The 20789-nt window shown below is 45.6% G+C and overlaps 3 protein-coding genes across 3 annotated transcripts; all 3 read left to right on the forward strand.

Annotated features, from left to right (window-relative positions):
* LOC8083474 lies at positions 1311–2395 on the forward strand. Its single transcript, XM_002437261.2, has one exon. The coding sequence runs from the start codon at positions 1478–1480 to the stop codon at positions 2168–2170; it is 693 nt and encodes a 230-aa protein (XP_002437306.1). The 5' UTR covers positions 1311–1477; the 3' UTR covers positions 2171–2395.
* Positions 9335–11699, forward strand: LOC8083475. Its single transcript, XM_021449904.1, has one exon. The coding sequence runs from the start codon at positions 9377–9379 to the stop codon at positions 11498–11500; it is 2124 nt and encodes a 707-aa protein (XP_021305579.1). The 5' UTR covers positions 9335–9376; the 3' UTR covers positions 11501–11699.
* On the forward strand, positions 18186–19862 carry LOC8083476 (F-box/kelch-repeat protein At3g23880). The gene has a single exon (XM_002437263.2). The coding sequence runs from the start codon at positions 18245–18247 to the stop codon at positions 19487–19489; it is 1245 nt and encodes a 414-aa protein (XP_002437308.1). The 5' UTR covers positions 18186–18244; the 3' UTR covers positions 19490–19862.

Here is a 20789-nt window from a genome sequence, read left to right on the forward strand (position 1 = left end):
TCATCATGACATAAACCACTACCTGAGATGGACGATCGAGATGCGAATCCTGGGCATGCATGCATCCTTTGGTTCCTTTTCTAGGCACCCCCCACTCCGCGTACTACATGCGCCGCACGGCACCCGCGTTCCGTCGCGAAAAACACAGGGGAATCTCACTCACTGTAACAAGAAACAGTTCTGCGGTTTTGAGCGGGGTTCGTTCGTGCTCGTGCATGACCGTGCCCGTGACTCACCCCTGCCCCCACCACCACCACCCACGCGGACGGGACGGACCACGGACGCGGTCGTGCCTGCCGTAACGAACAAGTCCTGCTCCTGCGGGGCGCGGCCTCCTGGTCATTATCCAAACTGCGTGCGGCTGACGGCGGGCGGGCTCGGAGGTTTTGCTGCCCACGCGCCGGCCAGCCGCTGGTTTTGCCTTGTTTTGTCGTCTTTCCTTCTCGACTTTGCGACTTGGACCCCTGTGGATGTGGTGTTTTGCTGTGAGGTCTGGGGGGCTAAGGTTTTTGATTTCTTGGAGCAGAGGTAACAAGGCTCGTTTTCGGATGGTTTTCAACCTATACTAGTAGAGCGTTTCTGTGGGTGCATGGGATGGTTTAGAGTTGACTTCTTCAAGCTAGTAGAGAAGTTGAGAGGGGCTTTGAGGTTTAGCAATGCTCCCTCATATATCAAATTATGAGTTATTACTGTACCTGTTAGACATAGCATATACGGATTTTTGGTATATAACAAACATTATGTACGTAGAAATATCAAAATGATTTATAGTTTAGAACATAGGCTACTTCTTTTAGAAGATCCTCAGGGAATGAACTGTCCCGACCTTAATTTCATTACCACTAAAAACGATGATTATAGTTACATTGTTATACCTTATGTCCAGAGTTACAAAAAGGTGAGAAACACAGCACAAACAACACCATATACAAAGAGAACAACACATCGCTAATAACAATCACAAAACCGACAAACCTACAACTAATAATAGATAGAGGCTCATCACTCCACCTTTTTAAGAAAAAAATTCATTTCTATAAGCCTAACTTTTTCTTTTAGCGGTGCGTCTTTTTTCTTAACGTAATTTTTAGCTGTAGATTTATAAGTCTTAGTAACGCCATATTTTTCTTTTAGTGGTAGGTGTTACTAATGCCATATACGGTGTATATCGTAGGTGTGTATTAGTTCACATGACGACTGAATATTACTTGTGCCCACATAAGATGGGTGAAAAGAAAAATGGCTGCCTATGATTCCTGGAAAGGAGGAACAAAAACCCGGTTGCCGTAACACATCCAAAATAGCACAGGAACCAAGGGCGTTAAGTGCTAAAATGACAGAAACATTCCAATTCACGTCAACCTTTTCCCCTCCTCCACTTCCGGCCGCTCCTCTATAAAACACAGGCTCCTTTTGGTCAACTCCTCTCCATTCCAAACTCCAAACAATTCAGCCCCCGTGTCCACCCAAACTTTTGATGGGATCAGGCCTCTCAAGCAGCCACCGGAGAAGCAGCGCGTCGCTTCACCAGCCGCCGGCGACGTCGCCGTCGCCGTCGTCGTCGCCGCCGGCGGCCCCTCCGGCGCTGGTCATCGCGGCCGACGGCTCGCTGAGGGAGTTCACGCCCCCTGCAGTCTCCGTCTCCGACGCGCTCGCGCTCGCGCTCGTCGGCGCCGCCAATGCCGACGGCCGCCGCAGCTTCTTCGTGTGCAGCGCCGACGCGCTCTACTTCGACGCCGACGTCCCGGCGCTCGGCGCCGACGAGCTGCTCCGCCCGGGGCAGATGTACTTCGTCCTCCCCGCGCCGATGCTCGGCAGGCCGCTCTCGGCCGCCGACATGGCCGCGCTCGCCGTGCGCGCGAGCCAGGCGCTGGCTGCGGCTGCGGCTGCGACTGCGACAGCGGGCCCGCGTAGTGGTGGGCACGGACGACGACGCCCTCGCGGCCGCGGCGGGTTCGCGAAGACGCGCGTCGTGCCGGCGCAGGCGCACCACCACGCGCACGGCGGCGACGAAGGGGTCAACGAGAAGCTGAACCAGAGGACTCTTGGCGGCTTCGAGACGACGGCTTCACGTGGTCCGGCGAGCAACGCCAGGAAGTCCGCGGTGGCGGCGCGACCGGCTCCGCCTGTGAGGAGGGCGCTCAGCACCATCGAAGAGGATGCCGAGTGACGAAAATTGGCTTTAAAGCGCGTTTATTGGACGCGAGCAAATGATACAATGCTGCACCAAGGCATAAGCCTGATTGATAGGTTTAGTTTTTCATTGGATTTTTTTTTGTGCAGGATGTTAAAGACTTATAATGATATTGAAAGGATATGAAATTTTGTTATTTGATTGATGGACGTTTGTGTATTTACAATAATTACAAAATTAAATGAAAATTTTGGTTGTTGACTTGCCCTTGTTTAGTTTCCAAAAAATTTTACAAAATTTTTCACATTCCCCGTCACATCAAATCTTTAAACGCATGCATGAAGTATTAAATATAGACGAAAATAAAAACTAATTGCACAGTTTCGTCGGGATTGACGAGACGAATCTTTTGAGTCTAGTTAGTACATGATTGGATAATATTTGTCAAATACAACCGAAAGTGATACTATTTCTATTTTGCAAAAAATTTTGGAACTAAACAATCCTTTATCATTTCCCATTGTTACGTTTGGGTGAAGGCCATTTCCGGTTAATTTGGTTTAACGATTGTAAAGCATGTTTTTCACTAAAAGAGAAGAAAGAGCATAGTAAATGTAACACCCTAAAAATTTACATCTTTTGAAATAAATCGGGTATTACAGTAAAGCAACTTGGGAAAACATGATTAAAACACGACCAAACACACTTTGTACTTAGGGTCTGTTTGGCTTATGGCCGCACTTCGCCTACCTAAGCTTTGGAGAGCCACAGAGGCAAAGCAGTTGTTTGGTTCACTGCTTCTGTTAATCATTCAGGAGATAAGTAGAGCACAACAAAGAAAGACACTCCTAGGGGATGAACTCCCTAACTAGTAAGCAGAAATTACATTTTGACGAGCACGACTAATTCCTCTTACGTATTGGATAAACACATAAGGTTGATTTCAAGTGCGTCCTCTACAAACTAGCAATGGAAGAGAGTCTCATACATCTCTTCCTTGCCTGTCTTTTTGCCGAAGCATGTTGGAGCAGTCTTGGCCTTGTCATTCATCAAAGCAATGACCCGATTGCCACTGTATCATCCTTGAGAACTCAACTACAACTGCCGCTCTTTATGAGAATTTTGATCATAATGTGCTGGTCTATCCGGACAGTTCATAATGACAACATTTTCAGGAACATACAACCTTTAGTCATGTGCTGCAAATCAATTTTCAGGAAGGAGTTTTCTCAGGTTATACTTAGAGCAAAGCAAACTTATGAGCCCCTCATTAGTCAACGGTTAGAAGCCTTTGAATGGTTGTATTGTTTCTGTGTTTCAAATAAAATACCAGTAGGGGACAAGCCCTTCTTTTGTCCCTAAAACATAAGGTTGATTGATTCATGGTAAGATTTATAAGTACATGACTGTTGAGCTAGTAGCACAATTGTCAAGATGGCCGAGTTGGTCTAAGGCGCCAGTTTCAGGTACTGGTGTACTTTCGATTTAGCATTGCAAGAAATCTATTTTTACTTTTGTGATTTACCTGGCGACCAATTTCCTGAGACTACGATGGATGGCATGATGTAGTTCTGAATTTTGTGCTGCTGGTTGCAGAAGAGTCCGGGTCAAGAACAGCAGGTGATCGATCGGTACGACATGTACGAGGATCCCCTTGCATTGTCGAATGACGGAGGCGTGGAGCCTTGAAAAGCCCAGGACTGCATTTGCAACACGCCTCGTGCGCCCCTAATTCGATGGAGTTCGATGGCATTAGCAACCCCACGGCCAGGCACTTGACCTGAAATACCTGATCGTAGAGGTAGAGTTGGCACTTAAGACCGTGCCACTTAAGGGCGAGTCGGTCGTTTGGCATGATCAAAAGCACGGCACGATATAAAATATTTTGAAATTGTACCGACACGGCACTAACATAAGGGCTATATCGTGTTTAGAATATTGGCACGATGGGCTACATATCCTAACCCACGTATTAGGTCGTGGTTAGACCAGCATGATACTAAAATGATACGTAAGCATATCTACTATGCTACAATGTAGTTTTTTTAGCATTTACTATACCACCTCTCATCTATTTTTTAAATAGATTTTGAAAATTATTGAAACTTTCATAAAAAATAGTATACACAAAATATATCTTTTTGTATATCACAAGCAGACAAAGAAACTACTAGAGATATTTTGAGAACTGTGCTTGGGCTGACATGACTCGAAGGTGTGTCGACGTGCTACTGACCTTGCTTGGACCGAAGAAAAGATTTATCGTACCATACCAACACGGTTGATGTGTGCCTCGCGTGCTTAGAGGGCATGACCCAAAATAACATGAAGCACGAGAGGTCGTGCTACATGGCACGACCTAAGTCCCAAGTGGTGTCCCTCCTGAGTTTATAGTTGACAACAAGGGTTGATGGAAGTCAACGCTGGCTTAGTCTCATGCTATTACTACTCTCTTAAGTCTCTCCACCAATCCAGGACCTAGGAGTATCTATTAGTGGGCACTGGCAGCCTGATAGTCGGCACGAAAGCATTCAACAACAGTGTTAGAGTCGTCGTCCCACCCGAGGAAGTAGGTCACAAGGTACCTCGGTCGCGGCCTACACGCCAATGGGAACATGCGCCAAAGTGGCATAGTGAGAGAGAGGTTAGGAAAAAGATCAAAGCTGACATGGGTGGGGTTGTGCGCCATGAGCATTTGGCAGGTGGCGAACCACTGGTACATATTGTTAGTGAATAGTGATGGTGGAATAGGTCTCGTTTGTGCTAGTAGTATCCTGTGTTGGTGCAGCCATAGGGACCGAGATGAGGAGGAGCCGTGAGTCCTCGATTAGGCAAGACATGGGATGGTGATGGCGAGCGTGGTGGCATCAAGCAGAAGGTAGGAGACAACAATTGGGTAGTAGTAGTAGTATGGTGGCGCGGAGCGGAAGGCGAGGTAGCCATTACATGACTATGGGGACATCATGTCATTCATGCTATAATAGCAAGTGTAGACGAGGATGGAGCTGCCATTATTGGTGAAGCAATCAGTCTACACTTTAGCCTCGTTCGGCTACTGCGTTACATCGGGAGGCACCACCACTACCACCAGTACCATCGGGACTAGGAGGTGCTGGTCATATCTTTTTTATAAAGACACACAATCAAGTGCCACATCTGAAATATCTTAAGGAAAATAAAGGTTGGTACAAAAGATGGACAATAAGGTATAAAACTACGTAAAAAAATAAGAGTGCATCAAAAACCAAATCGATCATCTTCTTCCTTCGAACATCTACTTCATGAGAATCAAGTAGAAGCCAACGGTCACCTACAATCCCCACCACTTTTTCAGCCTACTTGGTGGCACTCAATGCCTTTGTATGTGGCAATGCCATCAAAATTATTCTCCATGTGGTCCCTCCCAAGCATCATTCCACCAATGTCCATGAGCCCTCCACAAGGTGATGGCTCCAATAGGGTTATGTCTAAATCCCTCCACAAGGTGGTGGCTCCAATAGGGTTATGTTTGAATCCTCTCTTTTGCTAGAGAAAGCTCAACTGGTGGTGATGTAGGAAGCAATATTGGTCGTCTTATTTTCACCTGGGACTAGTTGTTGCAAATTTAATGGTTTTGTCTTTTTTCTATAATTTGGATTATCTGTGAGCTAGCTTGGAACTAGATAAATAAATGAGGTTTAGGTCGTCTTGTCAAATCTCTTATTTGGGCATTCATGCAAGTATGGGTGTATTGAGGGCCTAACACTTGAAGTTTGTTTCAATAGTTTTATCCTTACATCCATGCAATGTATTTGAAATCTTCCATGTTATTGAATAAAGGAGTTGTTTTGGTTGAAACAAATAAAGGTGTTGCTGATGATGTAAATAAGAACATCAACAAGGATTTGCACTCTAGATATTTATATATTTTTTCTATTTTTAGAATATGTTGGAGTTTTTATGTATGATAAAATATAATATATTTCTTTCTGATGTTTTGAAATGTATATCACAACATGTCCATGGAAAGAAATTGAAGCCACACAAGTAGCAATGACTAGGGATCTTTAATAGGAAAATTGGTTCTAGCACTAAGAGAACAATGTTTCATGAAATAGCACCGAAAGATCTTAGAGACGTCAAGTACCACCAATTAAATGATCTGTTAGTCTTGTCGCAACATTTACTGCAGCTACATGATGAGTAATTTGAGTTGCTTGATTTTTTCTCCATGCCAATGTGCCCAAGACATTCTATCGCCCCACTTCAGAGCACTTTCTTAGTGCGCAACATCTGTGGAGCCCTCACTAGGAGGAATTCCCACTAGGAAGGTGTAGTGTGACTATTTGATGGTCTGGGAGTTGGTTCGAGAGGTGGAGCTGCTCCCTCTCCACTCTGACTGGTTCATTTGGAGATGATTGTTCGACTGAAAATACTCGGTGTCATAAACATATTGTGCCTTCTTCGTTGGCATGATTACACCGTTGGGAGCCATGGAGCCTACCCTAGCAAGCCAAGACACCTTCATGGGTCAAATTCTTCTTCTTGTTGGCCCTATATAGGCGCCTTTGGACTTCTCATGGGTGTAGGCACCATGGCCTTCAAGACAATGATGGGTGTGCCCTCTGTGACTAATGCCACAAAAACAGGCTGAGCATTTGATCCTAGAGATGCTTGGTCTAGTGGCCATGGTGTCTGTGTTGTTCTTGAGGATGAGTTGGGGGATTGGTGGCTTCGCCAAAGAATACGACTATGCTATGAGTGGCGCTGTAGATTTGACACGACGATGCTACTCACTGCTTGTCTACTCTGGAAGGAAAGTAACTCTAGAGTATTTTGCAATGTGTCCCTGGCCCTTCGGAGCGCTCATTTGCAGTCTGGGTCGAGAAATTGTTGATTAGGTCCAAGCCGGATACTCGAGGTTGTCAAACCTATTAGGGCTTTGGTCAGAGCCGCCGTATAGTCCTTCATGTAATTTTGTTCGCTCGTCAAGCACTCAATTCGCTTGTGACTCGCTAGTGAACTAGTGGTCCCCCTTGCGACGTTAAAATTTTCCTGCCATGCTTACCTGCTCACAAAAAGTATATGCGAAACCTATATGCTAAAGTTTTTTTTATTACTTTTTCTATTTTTAGAATAGGTTGAAGTTTTTATGTATGATAAAATATAATATATTTCTTTCTGATGTTTTGAAATGTATATCACAACATGTCCATGGAAAGAAATTGAGCCACACAAGTAACAATGACTAGGGATCTTTAATAGTAAAATTGGTTCTAGCACTAAGGCCTTGTTTAGTTCCGAAAAAATTTCGGATTTCGGCACTGTAGCATTTTCGTTTTTATTTGACAAATATTATCCAATCATAGACTAACTAGGCTCAAAAGATTCATCTCGTGATTTACAGACAAACTGTGCAATTAGTTTTTATTTACGTCTATATCTAATGCTTCATACATGTGCTTCAAGATTTGATGTGACAAAAATCTTGAAAAGTTTTTGGTTTTCGGGGTGAACTAAACAAGGCCTAAGAGAACATTGTTTCGTGAAACAGCACTGAAAGATTTTTTTAAACAATCTGTAGTCTTGTTGCAACATTTACTGCAGCAACATGATGAGTAATTTGAGCTGCTTGATTTTGTCTCCATGCCAATGTGCCCAAGACGTTGTATTGTATCACCCCACTTGAGAGCACTTTCTGCAGTGCGCAACATCTGCGGAGCCCTCACTAGGAAGGTGTCGTGTGACTATTTGATGGTCTAGGAGTTGGTTCGAGAGGTGGAGTTGCTCCCTCTCCAGCCTGACTGGTTCATTTGGAGATGATCGTCCGATCGAAAATATTCGGTGTCATCAACATACTGTGCCTTCTTCATTGGCTTTATTACGCTGCTGGGAGCCATGGAGCCTGCCCTAGCAAGCCAAGGCACCCCCATGAGTCAAAATTTTCTTCTGATTGGCTGTATATAGGCGCCTTTGGAAATTCCCATGGGCGTAAGCACCATGGCCTTCAAGACAATGATGAGTGTGCCCTCTATGACCAATGCCCTGGAAACAGGCTGAGCATTTGATCCTAGAGATGCTCGGTCTAGTGGCCATGGTGTTTGTGCTGTGCTTGAGGATGAGTTGGGGGATTGGTGGCTTCGCCAAAGAATACGACTATGCTATGAGTGGCGCTGTAGATTTGACATGACGATGCTACTCACTGCTTGTCTACTCTGGAAGGAAAGTAACTCTAGAGTATTTTGCAATGTGTCCATGGCCCTTCGGACCGCTCATTTGCAGTCTAGGTCTAGAAGTTGTTGATTAGGTCCAAGCCGGATACTAGAGCTTGTAAAACCTATTAGGGCTTTGGTTAGGGCCGCCGTATAGTCCTTCATGTAATTTTGTTCGCTCGTCGAGCACTCAATTCGCTTGTGACTCGCTAGTGAACTAGCGGCCCCCCTTGCGACGTTAAAATTTTCCTGCCATGCTTACCTGCTCGCAAAAAGTATATGCAAAACCTATATGCCAAAGAAAAAAAATTAGAAATCATAAGTTCAATCTCTGAGTAAAAAAAATAGCTCAAAAAAATACATGCGAAACAAATGTAGCAAGGGTAAAACAGTAAAAAAGGGGGGGGGGGGTAAAAAAAACAGGTGCCGAAGAAGCAGTGGAAAACGCAGCCCAACGTTGAGTTATTTCGGCCCACAGTGTACAGTAATTTCTGGCTGTAGTAGGTCGGGGAGAGGGGTCAATTCTGTTGGGCTGCACTCTGCGTTTGGCTGTGGCCCTGCCCTTTCTCAATGGGCCTTCTCTTCTTTTCCTCATTGGTAATGGGCTGCGTACATATACATTCAATAATTTACCTTTTGGGTCCGGCACACGAACTTGGCCCCTCGGCACAACTCTGATTTCCTCTCTCTTTTTTCTCTTTTGTTGGAAAACACAACTCTGATTTCTGATTTTGTTTATTTTTTTTTTGTGAAATGAAAAACAATGCAATTCCAAGGTCAAAAACCCAACTGCTGCGCACGTTAATCAAGGGACACTGAGCAAATCTGAGCCGTCGACCACCTATGTCGGTCCAAACAACGGCCACAATCGAACTTTCTCACAGACCTACGAGGCCGCAAGAAACGCCGGGCTCCCCAGCTATAATAGCGAGCCAGGCAACGCACCCGACCGCGTCGCATCGCAATTCCCATCCAGATCGAACGAACCAATCCATCCCGGATCCCTCCTTAAACCCTAATAACCGCTCCGTCCGATCCGATCGACTCCGCCATGGCCCCCGTGCTCCTCGGCCCTCCCGCCATCCGCGGTGCGCGCCCACCGCCATCCGCCGTCGCCGACGCCGAGGCCCCGGCCTCCCACCCCTTCCTCGACCTCCTCGACGCCGGCTTCAACGCGCCCGACCCCGACGCCGCCGCCAAGGCCGCCGAGCCGCCGCGGAAGGCGCGCACCGACAACTACTCCGCCACCTACGCCAGCTCCGGGAACCCCTGCGTGGACCTCTTCTTCCAGGTGGTCCCGGACACGGCGCCCGACCGCGTGCGCGCGCTCGTCGCCGCCGCCTGGGACCACGACGCGCTCACCGCGCTCAAGCTCGTCGCCAACCTCCGCGGCGTGCGCGGCACGGGCAAGTCCGACAAGGACGGCTTCTACGCCGCCGCGCTGTGGATGCACGAGCGCCACCCGCGCACGCTCGCCTGCAACGTCCCCGCGCTCGCCGAGTTCGGCTACTTCAAGGACTTCCCCGAGCTGCTGTACCGCCTCATCCACGGGCCCGACGTCCGCAAGCTCGCCAAGGCCAAGGCGGACGCTGACAAGGCGCGCAGGGCCATGAAGCTCCGCGTCGCGAAGCTGGCGGAGCGACGGACGCGTGCCCGCGAGGACCGCGCCGCCGTCGTCACGGTCCCAAGCAAGCCCACGCTCGCCGACTACTTCACCGCCACGCTCGCCAGGACCAAGTCCAAGTCGTCCAAGCGAGGCAGGAAAGCGGCGGCCGTGGCCCCGGTGGACGACGCGGAGGCGCCTGAATCTGATCAGGCGATGGAGGTGGAGCAGGAGCCCGAACCTGAGGCGATGGAGGTGGAGCAGAAACCCGAGGCGCCTCAGGAGGAGGAGGTGACCGGGAAGATGAAGAAGAAGGCGACGAAGAAGGTGCCCAAGGCGGCCAGGCTCGCCGTGAACGCGCTGGAGACGTACTACAGCGATCGCGCCTACCGCTTCCTGTTCGACTGCGTCGCCGAGTTCTTCGCCGACCTCCTCGCCTCTGACCTCAAGCAGCTCGCCCCGGGCGGCAAGAAGAAGAAGATCGGGCTCGCCGCCAAGTGGTGCCCCACGCCAGGCTCGTCGTTCGACCGGACGACACTGCTCTGCGAGGCCATCGCCCGCCGCCTCTTCCCGCGGGACTCCAACCCGGACTACGCCGACCTTTCGGAGGAGCACTACGCCTACAGCGTGCTCCATCGTCTCCGCCGCGAGGTGCTGGTGCCGCTGCGCAAGGTCCTGGAGCTCCCCGAGGTGTACATGAGCGCCCAGAGGTGGTCCGACCTCCCCTACACCCGCGTGGCGTCCGTGGCCATGAGGCGCTACAAGTTCCTCTTCAAGAAGCACGACGAGGCGCGCTTCGGCAAGTACCTGGAAGACGTGGAGGCCGGGAAGGCCAAGATCGCGGCGGGCGCGCTCCTGCCCCACGAGATCGCGGCCGCGGCGTACCGCGGCGAGGCTGACGCCGTGTCGGAGCTGCAGTGGCGCCGGATGGTGGACGACCTCCGCAAGAAGGGCTCGCTGAGCAACTGCATCGCCGTGTGCGACGTGTCCGGTAGCATGACCGGCACCCCGATGGAGGTGTGCGTCGCCCTGGGCTTGCTCATCTCGGACCTCAGCGAGGAACCATGGGCGGGCAGGGTGATCACGTTCAGCGAAAGCCCGGAAATCCACACGATCAAGGGAGAAACCCTCGAGGAGAAGCTGAGCTTCGTTCGAACTATGAACTGGGGATTCAACACCAACTTCCAGGCGGTGTTCGACCGGATCCTCAGCACGGCGGTGGACGCCCGGCTGCCACAGGAGAAGATGATCAGGACCGTGTTCGTCTTCAGCGACATGGAGTTCGACCAGGCTTCGGCGAACCACCGGTGGGAGACGGACTACGAGGCCATCAACCGCAAGTTCCGGGACGCCGGGTACGGCGACGTGGTGCCGCAGATCGTGTTCTGGAACCTGCGGGACTCGCGCTCCACGCCGGTGACGTCGACGCAGCCTGGGGTTGCGATGGTGAGCGGGTTCTCCAAGAACTTGGTGAAGCTCTTCTTGGAGAACGATGGCGTGGTGAACCCGGAGGCTGTCATGGCCCAGGCGATCGCAGGCAAGGAGTACCAGAAGCTAGCGGTGTTCGATTGATTCATTGAGGTGATTGACGCGTGGGCGCCGTCGGGGTCGATGTTGCTGTTAAATGTTCTGCAAAAATTACCTGGACTTGCACGAATGTGGGATAAATCTTAACAGATGTTTTTCGTCCTGGATAGTTTTCAGTGCTAGCTTTCGGCTCTTACATTTCTCTGTTTGGTTAATAGTAATGAAAAAATAAATTCGTTGGCAATCCGGCATCCTCGCACACATCGCCCAACTAATCTTTCGCGCACAACCTCAGCAAGACAGCAACGTCGCTCTCTGTCGGTCTGCCCCACATCTCGGCCGCTACTGTTGTGTTGATTTTCAGCGACCCCTTCTAATGTTGGTATATTTCCAACAACACCTTCTAATGTTGATATAGCTTAACACATGTGTCTATGTGCGTGCCCAAAGTTTACCACGTACGGTGCACATGCAGAATTACGCATTTATGAGCTATTAATGGTTAAAACTCAACTTGAGAAGTTGTTAAAACTTGAGAAGTTGTCTTATGCCATTTTTCCAAATATACAAAACTATATTATTATGTCATCAAAATTGTTGTGGTTATTTTTTGTCTACCTCCAGCAGCACCTGGTCATCAACGACACTTGTTTTGCATAAGTGTGTTCCTTTCGATCGGACATGTTGGGGTATCTCCAATTGGCTATTGCAAAGCTTGCAGTTCATTAGGAAAATAAACTACATTTGGGTTTGATATTTTCCTTCTAGATTGACAACAACATCATCTTTAGCGTGTTTCCACTAAATTGGGTGAGATATGCACTACGAGTTGATATAGTTCCCGTCGCCTACAGTTCATATCCTTGTAGTGATGAATGCAATGAGAAGGGTCATCTACAGTTCATATCCTCATATCCAAGTGGTGGATGCAAGAGAAGGGACGTGAAATGCCTCATGTCCTTACTAATGGAGGACTTATTATGTCATCAAGAAAGAGGATCATTGGCAAGGAGGCAAGCAAGAAGAAAGATGAGAAAGTATTTACAAGAACAAGCATCACATTTGCTAGTAAGGAGATATCACCATAAGCTTTGATGTCAATATTGTGTCTTAGAAACAATAAAAGCAACTCCAAATTGGCAGTATTATATGTACTAATAATTAGGTGCTATATAGGATTTTTTGTGTGCCAAATAAATAAATAGGGGGGAGAGAATGAAACTATATCATGCGCAAGATACAATTTATCACAACATGTTATGTTTTGGCACTAAAGTGAATGTTCAACATCCACTCTCATAGACACAACATTGCAACATTATTTTTAAAACACTAGAGGTGATGTTATATGAGGTGATAGTATTGATACAACATCAAGCTATTCCCAGTGGTCAGTATCATATACATTTAACATATGACCCATCAGAGTTTTGAGCATTAACTACGAAAGAGAATGAGATACAACTTTAGCACGAAACCAAAAATTTAGTACTAAATTTAATAGTTTGTACCCAGCTTTCATATGCCAATATATGAATCAATTAGTAAATTTGATAGCATTGAACATTGTAGCATAATACTATGCATTGTAGTTTTTTTTTCTTTTTTGTAAAATTTAATACCCTTCATGTGACATGGAAACCTATATACATGAGTATAACACCATGGACTACAGTAAACCGTACAATGAAGAAGTAACACTTTCATCAATATAGAGTACTCCAGACCTAGATTCACTTCTTAGCAAGCATGACACCAATCAAAGGTACAATAAATAAATTACCGAAAATGTTCCATCCTAGGATTATTTAGAATTCAGGATACATGAATAATCATAGATGTTCAAAACTAACTCTTCAAAAATATAGCAACAAGTACACCAGCTATGTAAACAAAACATTGTACATCGATGGATGGATTCACTGATAATGTTGCATGGTTAAGATGATCTTTGAGTCGAGCCTCTCAAAAGGAATAGTTTCTATATCTTGGGCGTAGTGTTGATCAACATATCCAACATAGGATAGATGTTTGCATCCATAGCAAGGTTATTGAAAGAGTAGGCACATAATTAAACATAATGTGTGTAAGGATTTCTCCACTTTTCACTTTATTTGGAGTTTATAAAGTATGGATGCATATATTTCATAGAAATATATAGCTAATTGAGAAAATATTGATCTGTTCGTTTCAATGGAAATGTGTGTGTGTGTGTTTGTTTGGATAAATCCATTCCCTCCTAATATATACAAGTGTAGAAAAATAAACTAATTTCTCATTAGACCCTTCCAACACCTATGGATTAGTGAAGATTATTTTGCTATCATATGTGGCATGAAAATAAATCACATCACCAATACAATTAGACAAAAACAATAGAGCCCTCTGCTCGTATTTTTTTTTGGCAAAGTAACATGTGTGGACTAAAGGGGATCTAGCCTAGTTGCAACCTGAGTGGCATGAACCTCTCCTTACTGCTATACCATAGATATAAATACAACCCTTATTTTTAATGGGTCTCATATTTTTTCCTCTAGTTGATGCTACTATGGTATTCATAAATTTTTTCTTGTTCAACCAATTAGAAATATATTTAATATAGTATATTTTATAAAATTTAAATTGGGATGTAAGAATGATAAATATCCAAAAAGAGAGTGGGCACACCCACAGGTGCTTGCTTCCAAGCCTGATCATGGTCGTGAAATTAAAGTAGAATTTTTTGTCAAGGGCATTATGATCTTGTGAATGTGACCTTGAATCTATACTTAGATTTGTACACCCTAGAATAGACACATAACTTAACATTTCTCTTATCACTACTATATGGTGTTGTCTTGGAACGTAAATTAACATAATGTGATAGTGTTGGATAAAGCATCAGGCTACTCCCAATAGAGAGTATCATGTACATTTATTAGATGTCATGTAAGATGTTTTGAGCATTAATTATGCATGGGAGTGAGATGCAATTTTGCCACAAAATCCAATAATTTGGCATTAAATTCAAAAACTTGAACCCACCATCATAAGCAAAGTATATGTAGCAATTAGTTACTCGATCATATCAGATATTGTGTTATAACGCTATGCGCTATTGAGATTGTTTCTTGCTATGAATTTGATGTCCTCCATTCACATGGAAACTTTGATATGAACAAAATATTATGGATTAGGATCAGTTGTACCATAAAGAAGCATCACTTGCATCAATATATTACTCGAAGCTCGAACATAGGTTCACTTCTTAACTAGCAAGAAACCAATCAAAGGTAAAAGTAATGAATAAAAAATGTTCTATCTCCAAATTATCAGAATTTGATATACAAGGATAATAGTAAACATATGAAATCAACTCTTTGAAAATCTAATAGAGTTAAGTGAAAATCTACAAATGAGTGGATCTAGGTCAGCTCCCCGATTGATTTATTATACATGTTGAAGGCAATCTCTGACTGCCTCTTGTAGTGTAATGGATTTTGCATTTCCAGTGCAAGACAGTTGAGTTGTCATCATCCACATAAAAATTATTCAAAATTGGGTGCATAAATTAAACACAACATTGTAGGATTTATCCTTTTTCCAATTATTGCTTTGGATCTAACAAAGTCATAACACATGTATCTCATAATAATGGGTAACTAAGAACAGACTAAACAATTCTCTTTAATTGAATATGACATAAGCACACACCATGATCTACATTAGATGTTACTACTTCTATGCATTTGTTTGAAAATTCATTCCCTCCAAATACACGTGGTTTGATGTGAAAAATGAACTAATTTCCCATTAATCACTTTCAATATGTATGCATTGGTGATGCTTTTTCTATTTCCAAACTAACCTAAAAATCACTTCATTGTCACCGCAAAAATTTAATTAAAAACATTTAAGGATAAATAGTCTTGTTCACCTGGAATACACCATGTCAGTTAAAACTAGAAACAATGGACCTCTCTACTGATGAGATTTTTGCCAAAACAATGCCCATGCTTGCAAGTTGAATGGAATCTGGCTTAGTTGCGACCCACATATATTCTTTCATTGTTATCTCAATAATGACAATAGAAGCTTAGAAAAGTAGGATAAAGTTTGTGGTTAGACAAGAATCACATTGTTCATGCACCGCAATGAATTAAGTGGATCATCTTATGGAGGCGTAGGCAACAAAGGAGGTACAACTTATATGCTACCAAGCAAGATTTAGGGCAGCAGTAGGGGTGAAAAAAATGCAAAACTAACTTCATGCCATAGAGATCTACATGAAATGAAAATTTTAATGATGTTTTCCTATTTCAAGCAAATAACATAGAAAGCTTAATGAGCAACCAGAAACATTGTGTTTCTCCTTCTTTGTTATTTCAATTGCTACAACATTAGCTCTAACACAAGTGAACTGGTCGGGTTAGGGTTACAGTTGGTTAGGATCCAAGTTGGAGTTGTTACTTTTTGGTGATTTTGTGGCTCCTAGGAGAAAGATCATTAGGGTTAGGATCCAAGTTGGAGTTGTTACTTTTTGGTGATTTTGTGGCTCCCAGGAGAAAGATCACTAGGCGGTTGGTAGTCGACAATGATGGTGGGTTGTGGATAGAATAGTGTTATGTCGTCTTGTTGTTCTAATCGATGGTAGTGAATGAGCATTTGTTGGCCATTGGAGGTGGAGGTGGGCAGGTCGCTTCATGCTAACATCCTCAAAGGCACTATATTAGGCCCATAGTGTATGGTAGTGGCACATCTTGTGGTGTGGGAGCTATTGGAGACAAAAGAGGACAATGGCATGAGGGTGAACAAATGTGATATGGTTGTGTGAGCATAAGATGGCTAGTGATAAGAAAGATAATGTTGTAAGGAAAGACTGAAAGCTAAGGTGTCAAAACCCATGTCGTGGGCCATGAACAGTCATGTAAAGATCAATCACCCATAAGGAATGACATGCAACCAACGTAGGAGAGATGGAGACACGAGTCTTTGGGCATTGCAAAACACTCTTATTTTACATGGGTTTTATATTTTTTTATTATTTATGGTAGTTACAAAACTGATCTTAATCCATCAACTATAAAGTCATATTATGTCCCTATCTCTATGTCGACCTAATATTAAAGCGCAAAGCATTCTAAATCTGCTTTTTTTTTCTCTTCCCAAACTACCTTTTTTGTTCTGCTTTTGTATTTTCTAAACTATCATCATGTCCTCCGTATCATATATATTTGATTTAAATTCATCACCCATATTCATACATTGGCATCGTAAAGCGATGACACGAAGCTTGATTTCAATATATACTGGGTTCCGTGCAATGCACAATAAAATTTGGAGTGAGTTGTAATAAAAACAATGAATTATGAAAAAAAAAGATAGCAGGAAGGCACCCATAGTCGTCGGTTGTTTCAATTCCAGCGTGGAGCAGAAAAGTAAAATTTTCTATGGCCTATGTTCGTTTGTAGGTGGCCTTCGTCTACACTGATATTTGTATGTGTGGAATAAGCTAAGAGCATCTTCAAATGTTTTTTAAAAATTTACTCTCTAAAACATCATTTAGAGAGTCATTCAAGTAAAAAGAATAGTTTTCTACATCTTTATATCTCCAAAGGCTTTTTTATATCTTGTGTAAACTGCAGAGAGCCATCATCGCTCTCTATCTTTAACTAACGAGAAATCCAGAATAGAGGATATCTATATTTAAAGATCTAATTAAAAAGTCTGATGGGGGCATTTTTCCACTAAAATCTCTATTTACATAGGATACAATGAATCTCTTAGAATAAATGCTCTAAAATCAGTCTAAGGCCATGTTTGGATTCATTAGCTGATAGTGGTTAATTAGCTAGGTAATATTACATAGCTAATATTAGCTAGCTAACCATTGACTAGCTACTTATTATTTAGAGGGTGTTTGGATACACAGCTAATTGACAAGGTTAGGCTGCTGGCGCACCTATTAACTGCTATTATCTCATTTGGTGTGACTAATGAGATAAGTGTTAGGTCTAGTTAACAATTAGCTTGTCTATTATCTATACATGTTTGAACTATTAGCAGATAGCTACTATCTATAGGAACCAAACAAGGTCTTATACAACCATGTACAATATACTCCCCCCGTCTACGAAATAATCAATTCCTAGAATCCATGCTAGTCAAACTTTTTTAGATTTGACTAACTTTATAGAAAAGAGTAACAACATCTATGACATAAAATGTGCATCTTATAGATATAATCGATTAGCTAATTGTTAGCTACTAGCTAGACTAAATCAGATAACAAGTTACTATTAGCCAGCTAATTATTACTATCCTTTTTTTTTTTTGAGAATCACTATTACTGTCAGCTAGTGAATCCAAAGAGCTGACGTCAACACGTACAGGCCCACGCGAGGAAACACATGTTACCTCGCGCGCGGGCTTACCGTTACGGCCGGTGTGTTTTCACACAATATACAGCGCGCTCCGCCAGGTCATACTCATACATATCCTACCAAACGCGTCGATCCCCCCTTCCTCGTGTTGTGAGCGTCGTGGGGAGGAGGAAGACGATTTCGAGAGAGGGAGAGGGAGGCAAAGGTGAGCTCGCTCGCCCGCTCCAAACACCCATTCCTCTCTCGATTCCGGCATCTCTCGTGTTGTTTCGAGGTGCTGGATCTCTCGCCATCCCCACTTTCCTCAAAATCGGTGTGGAGATTCGAAACCACTTCGTTGCTCACGATCGAACGCGTCAGGGGTTTTGCAGGATCGATCGGAGCGCGGCCGCCGGCCGGCCGGCGTTCGTCGTCGGAGTTGGCGTCCATGGAGAGCACCGCGGGGCCGAGGAAGAGGCAGCAGGCCACGTCGTCGGCCTCTGGATCCGTGGCCCCGCACTTGCCCGAGGAGCTCGTCCGGAACATCCTCCTCTACCTGCCTTCCAGGTCCGTCCACCGCTGCCGCGCCGTTTGCAAGGTCTGGCTCCAGATCGTCTCCGACCCCGAGTTCGCCGTCGACCACCACCGCCTCCAGCCCACGGTGCCTCTCATCTGCTTCCTCCGCGGCGGCGCCCCCGCCGGTACCAAGGCGGAGACGGAGACGGAGACGACGACGGGCCCCGTGGACGTGGACTGCTGCGTCGACGCCTTCGACCTCGGCGCCGGCGGCAGTTTCCGTCCCGTCGTCCGCTTCACCGACAAGGAGGAGCGGTGCCGTGGCGGCTTCCACATCCACGGCTCCTGCGACGGCCTCCTCCTCCTCAGCTTCGAGGACCGCTTCTACGTCTGCAACCCGGCGACGCACCAGTGGACGCGCCTCTCGACGCCGCTCCGCGCCTCGTGGTTCGCCGGCTTCTACCGCCACGACCCTACCGGAGAGTACCGTGCCATGTTCTACCGGGGCCGGTGGCCCAGCGAGCACGAGGACTACTACATCATGGTGCCGGACTCCAGGAGAGGGAGGGGAATCGGGCTGCCGGCGGAGAGAGACGGGTACAAGTTCAGGGGACAGCCGTATGGCCCGCCGGTGCTGCGCCGCGGCCACCTCCACTGGATGCCGCGGCAGACGGAAGCAGGCTACGGGATACTGGCGTTCAACACGACCACCGAGGCGCTCACCGTCATGTGCCCTCCTGTGGTTCGGGAGCACATGTCGCTGGCTGAGGTGGGCGGCGAGCTCGCCATGGTCAGTTGCGGCAACAACAATGACACAATGGTCGAGCTCTGGCTTCTCAAGGACTACGAGAAAGAGATCTGGGTCTGCAAGCACCGGATCCGGCTGCCGGCGGCGGTGAAGATGAGCACCTTCACGTTCGATGAGTCCTGGCGTATGTTCTTCATGTCAGAAGAGGGAGTTGTGGTAGTCACCCCAGAGCAGAAGCTGGTGCACTATGACATGAATGGGACACTGCTGGAAACCTTCCCTTGCGATAATGGCCGCCATCTCAAGATTGCTCCGTATACCTTCAAGGAAAGCCTCGTTCGACATGAATTCTTTGAGGCACAGGATTGCAATGCCGGTGATCATGAAGATGAACCAGAACTACAACCGCCATTCTTCCAGGGGCTGTAGGCTCTGTGGTGACCTCCTGTGGACCTTGGTTGGAGTTGATCGATCAGCAGTTCATGCTTCAGAGTTCCCATATTACAATTTACAGCCTCGATCACTAGACGAAGTGAGAGTAAGCTAGCTTTTCTTCTGCATCCCTTTTATGTTCATCAGTAATGTCACTATGTTTGTCTCCTCGATGGGAGGCGGCATTGTGCAAACAGATTCGCATCTCTTATTAGTTCGATGTTCCAAAACTATTTCTGTTGAAGTTTTTGAGTATTCCTGAACATTTGTTAATGTAAAAGGCTGAGTTTATGCTTCTTGGAATAATGCAATATAATGTACTTTCTGGACATGGTGGCGGCTGTTCGATTTATTTTCAACTATTCTACTATTTTGATCTAGTTGTTGTGTCTCCAGTATTTAGCGCATTTGTTTGATAATTGGTGTATTTGGCGCATTTATTTGATAAATTATTCCATTATTGGATCTAGATGTTTCCCTCCAGTATTTAGCACATTTGTTAGATAACGGATGTGCTTATAGCGCATCTGGGGAACTGGTGGATACAACAACGGAAACGTATCGACACAGGTTCCCAGCCGATCTTCGACAGCTTGCTCTTGCTGATTTCTTGGACGCTCTGGAAGGAGCGCAATGCCAGGGTGTTCGGGCATCCGGTGTCCGTGGCCAGCGCTGTTGTGGACGCGATCTTCCGAGAAGGCGCTGATTGGGCTGAGGCGGGGTTCGCTCCGCTGGGGGTGCTCCTGGCGCTTAGGTCGCAACAACTTGCTATTTTGTAATCTCTGGTTGTGAACCCAGTAGTTTAGGTCTCTCTTGTTGGTGTTAAGGCCGCTCGCCTTCACCTGTTTTCGTCGTCGGGTTTTGTACCTCTTTTGCTTTCCTCTTAATGAAAAAAGGGTCTGGCCCGATCGCGAAAAATAATGGATGGGAAATGGAAAAATTTTGTCTATGTTTGTTGGATTTACAAAGGGAAGAACTATTAGCTATGTCTGCCCTCTTCTTCTTTTTCCACTTTATTAGCAGTAATTTTGCTTGTGTTGTTTTTTAACTGTGTATCTTTGTTGTGGCGCTGTAGTAGCTGTGGAAGTTAATTTCCCTAGCTGGTGCCAGATTCAGGTTTGGAAGCTGGCACATGACCTGTAATATATATATATGGAAACTGCCATCTAGGTTAATTATTTTTTTACCTGAATCTCAATTAAAGTAGTAGCAAATAAGTAAACGATGATGGTATGTATTTGTTTGACTGATACATGTACTAGTCATGTAACCTGGACCATCATCAACTGCATATAGC

Source organism: Sorghum bicolor, chromosome 10 (genome assembly GCF_000003195.3).
Source record: "Sorghum bicolor cultivar BTx623 chromosome 10, Sorghum_bicolor_NCBIv3, whole genome shotgun sequence".
Classification (NCBI taxonomy): Eukaryota; Viridiplantae; Streptophyta; class Magnoliopsida; order Poales; family Poaceae; genus Sorghum; species Sorghum bicolor.